This window comes from Arachis duranensis, chromosome 1 (assembly GCF_000817695.3).
Source record: "Arachis duranensis cultivar V14167 chromosome 1, aradu.V14167.gnm2.J7QH, whole genome shotgun sequence".
In the NCBI taxonomy this organism is placed as follows: domain Eukaryota; kingdom Viridiplantae; phylum Streptophyta; class Magnoliopsida; order Fabales; family Fabaceae; genus Arachis; species Arachis duranensis.
Window position 1 is genome coordinate 9,685,744 of NC_029772.3, and position 3,068 is coordinate 9,688,811.

At 23.8% G+C, this 3,068-nt stretch overlaps 1 protein-coding gene across 1 annotated transcript in view; it reads left to right on the plus strand.

Moving 5' to 3' along the window:
• The first annotated feature begins 1,356 nt into the window (after window positions 1–1,356).
• Window positions 1,357–3,068, plus strand: part of LOC127745682 (protein STRICTOSIDINE SYNTHASE-LIKE 10-like) — a 7,959-nt gene continuing 6,247 nt past the window's right edge. The window contains exon 1 of the mRNA XM_052258919.1: window positions 1,357–1,708. Within this exon, the coding sequence (XP_052114879.1) occupies window positions 1,422–1,708 (287 nt within the window). The 5' untranslated portion in view covers window positions 1,357–1,421. The remainder of the gene's footprint in view (window positions 1,709–3,068) is intronic.

Sequence of the window (3,068 nt, forward strand, 5' to 3'; positions counted from 1 at the left end):
GGATTTATTTGATTAAAATAAAATATTTATATAGGTAATATTATTTTTTAAAAATATTACAAATTTGAGATAAATAAAACGTTGGGAATAGTTTTAAAATTTCTAACTAATGTTAGAGATTGAGGAGATGAGAACAAGCATATTTTTACTCAAAACAAAAAAATCTAGCATATTTCTAAAGGTCATTATTTAACACATATTTTAACAATAATACATCAAATTAAATTTATTTTATATATAGTAGATGAAATTTATCTTAAAAAATTAAGAATAAGTTACATTTTTTTAAGAGTTTGACATTTTGAATAAATTTTCGATGACCTAAATTGATCCAATTCAATTTCAATCGAATTAAATGGGTACATATCAATAAATGACAATATTTATATTCAACTAAATTCGACTCATTTATTACATATACACTCATATTATCTATAAATATTACAAGTTATTTTTAAAATTTAAAAAAATAAAATTGAATACTATAATTATTAAACGGTAGTGCTACATAATTTATTTTGATAATTAAATTTAATTAAATTAATCTAATAATTTATTAACACAATAAAAATCAACTAAGAAAAAAAAGAAAATTATATTCATAGCTCCTTTCATCTCATAATAACATTCTAGTTTGTAATAAATAGATGGAAAATGATACTGGGTCATAGGTAGTTCCTTCGGTATCAGCAGCCTCCAATTATTAGTGGATGTATTTAATTTGTTCAAATACTTTTCAAAGTTAAGTAGGAAATGGTTTAATCAAGCAATAAACTCGCAGTTTAATTTCTCATGCATTGTTAATAAATTAATCAACATTTTTTAAACAAAAATATATTGAAAAATGAATTTAGCTAAATAATTAACATTTTTCAGTCATTATTGTTAGATAATTTTTAAATTACTTTTCAATATTAAATTCTAATTTTAAATTCTAAATTTTCTAGAAAAATATATAATTTTATAATAAAAAATTAATTAATATTAGCTAATTAAAAGTTAATTTTCTTTATTATTTATTATTAAAAAAATAAAATACCATGTGTAATGACATCAAATCATCACCAATAATTTAAACACCTTAATTAATATATGGCTATGATGAGTGTACATCACTGCCACTTTTTATGAGTTGGAGCAATATAATAACCAAAATTAAACAAACATGTGTTAACAATAAGTCTAATTTTCCACACTTATTATTACATTTTAATTTAAAAATTGGTGGAAAATATTGTTGAAACTACCAACTAATCATACTTAATGCTGGTTTTAGCTAGCCATTTGAAAAGTCTCCAATGACAAGTGTATATATAAATATAAATAACATATATATATAGTGCATGCATGAAGCTATGCTCATTATTACAAACCATATATATAACAAACATTTTTCTTCTTTGTATCAAGAAAAAATAAAAATGAAGAAACTACTACTCCTCCTTAAAGTTAGTACAATAATTGTTGTGTTGATGAATAATTTGCCATCAATAGGAGTGTTGGGTTATGGACCAGTAGTGTTGATAAGAGGGGGAGTGAGAGATTCTTGTTCACAAATTGAGCTTCCTAAAACAGTTCATGGTCCTGAGAGCATAGCATTTGATTGCCATGGCAAAGGACCTTATGTTGGTGTTTCTGATGGAAGAATTCTCAAATGGCATCAAGAACACAGATCTTGGATTCAGTTCGCGGTTACCTCCGCAACAAGGTAGGTATTTTCTTCGTTGTTTTTTGATGTTATTGTCATGAAATCGTTTCTGTTAAAAATTTAAGCCGTTAAAAAGAAGTATATTGATGGTTATATTTTTTTATATGTCTTTTTACGTAAAAAGATTTTTTTTTTGAATTTGTGTTAGTTTTTATACTTTTATATAAGGAGGATTTGGTAAGTTTTCTGGTGATTTCTTTCATATATTTGGTCTCTCATGTGGTTGAATTTAGTTTCTTTAAAAAATGAATGACTTTTTGAATTCTTTAATCATTAAGTTTTTTTTGTGTGTTTATTATGTTTTATAAAATAATAAATAAAAATACAACTTGATGGATATAAAATAATGCTAGATAAAGTGTTAGTTTGAATATCCAAAAGTTTCCAGAAACAAAAATTTTTAGCTAAAAAATGTGAAAACTTATTATTTTGTCTTTATTTAATATATTTTATAATAAAATAAATTTAGATTTTTTTCCTTTAATATTACCGTTTGAATATAAGACTCATCAAATTAAACCTAATTGAACTAAAGTTATATTTAAGGGTAAATGAAATTAAAGTATATAAATATTATATTGTATGATATACAAGTAATATATTTCTCTTATAATGACACACCACTACATCACTAGTCTTGTATGCAGTGTATGTTGTATTTTAGTTATGAATTTGGATCCATTAAAATGTTAATTAATGTTATGAAGTGGAGAGTTAGGCTCCATCTGGTCTCTATTCCAGGATAGAGACATAGAAATAGTGGAAAATAAAAACATGGAAGTTGTGCCTCAATATATATGTTGTTTAATTTGGCTATTGTGTGTATAATTTAAAATGAGTTTATATTTTAAAAGTACATAAAATAAATGAGAATATCAAGAAGGAAACATGGTTTAATTAATCAGTCAAGCCTAACTTTTTGGGTAAAAAACTATTATAAGCCAATGCCATTTAGAATTGACGTATATAAGCCAAACTGAAAATCGTTTTAGTAATGCGCAGATGCTATATTTATATAATTCGAACCAGTATGGTTCGAACTGCATATGATAGTAATTCGAACCTGAGCAGTTCGAATTACCAGTTGATTGTTCTTCATAAATCGAACCAGGTTGGTTCGAACTAAGAATGCACCTAATTCGAACAAAGTTAGTTCGAATTACACACAGCACGCGTTTTCAAGTAATTCAAATTTGACTATTAAAAAATTAATAATTTATTAAAAAAAATTTATTAAAAAATTTATTAAAAAAATTAATAATTAAAAAATTAAAAAAATATATATTTTATTTCATACATTAAAAAAAAGCTAACAAAATATTTAATTACGAGACTTCTTTAAAATATTTGTGATATATCA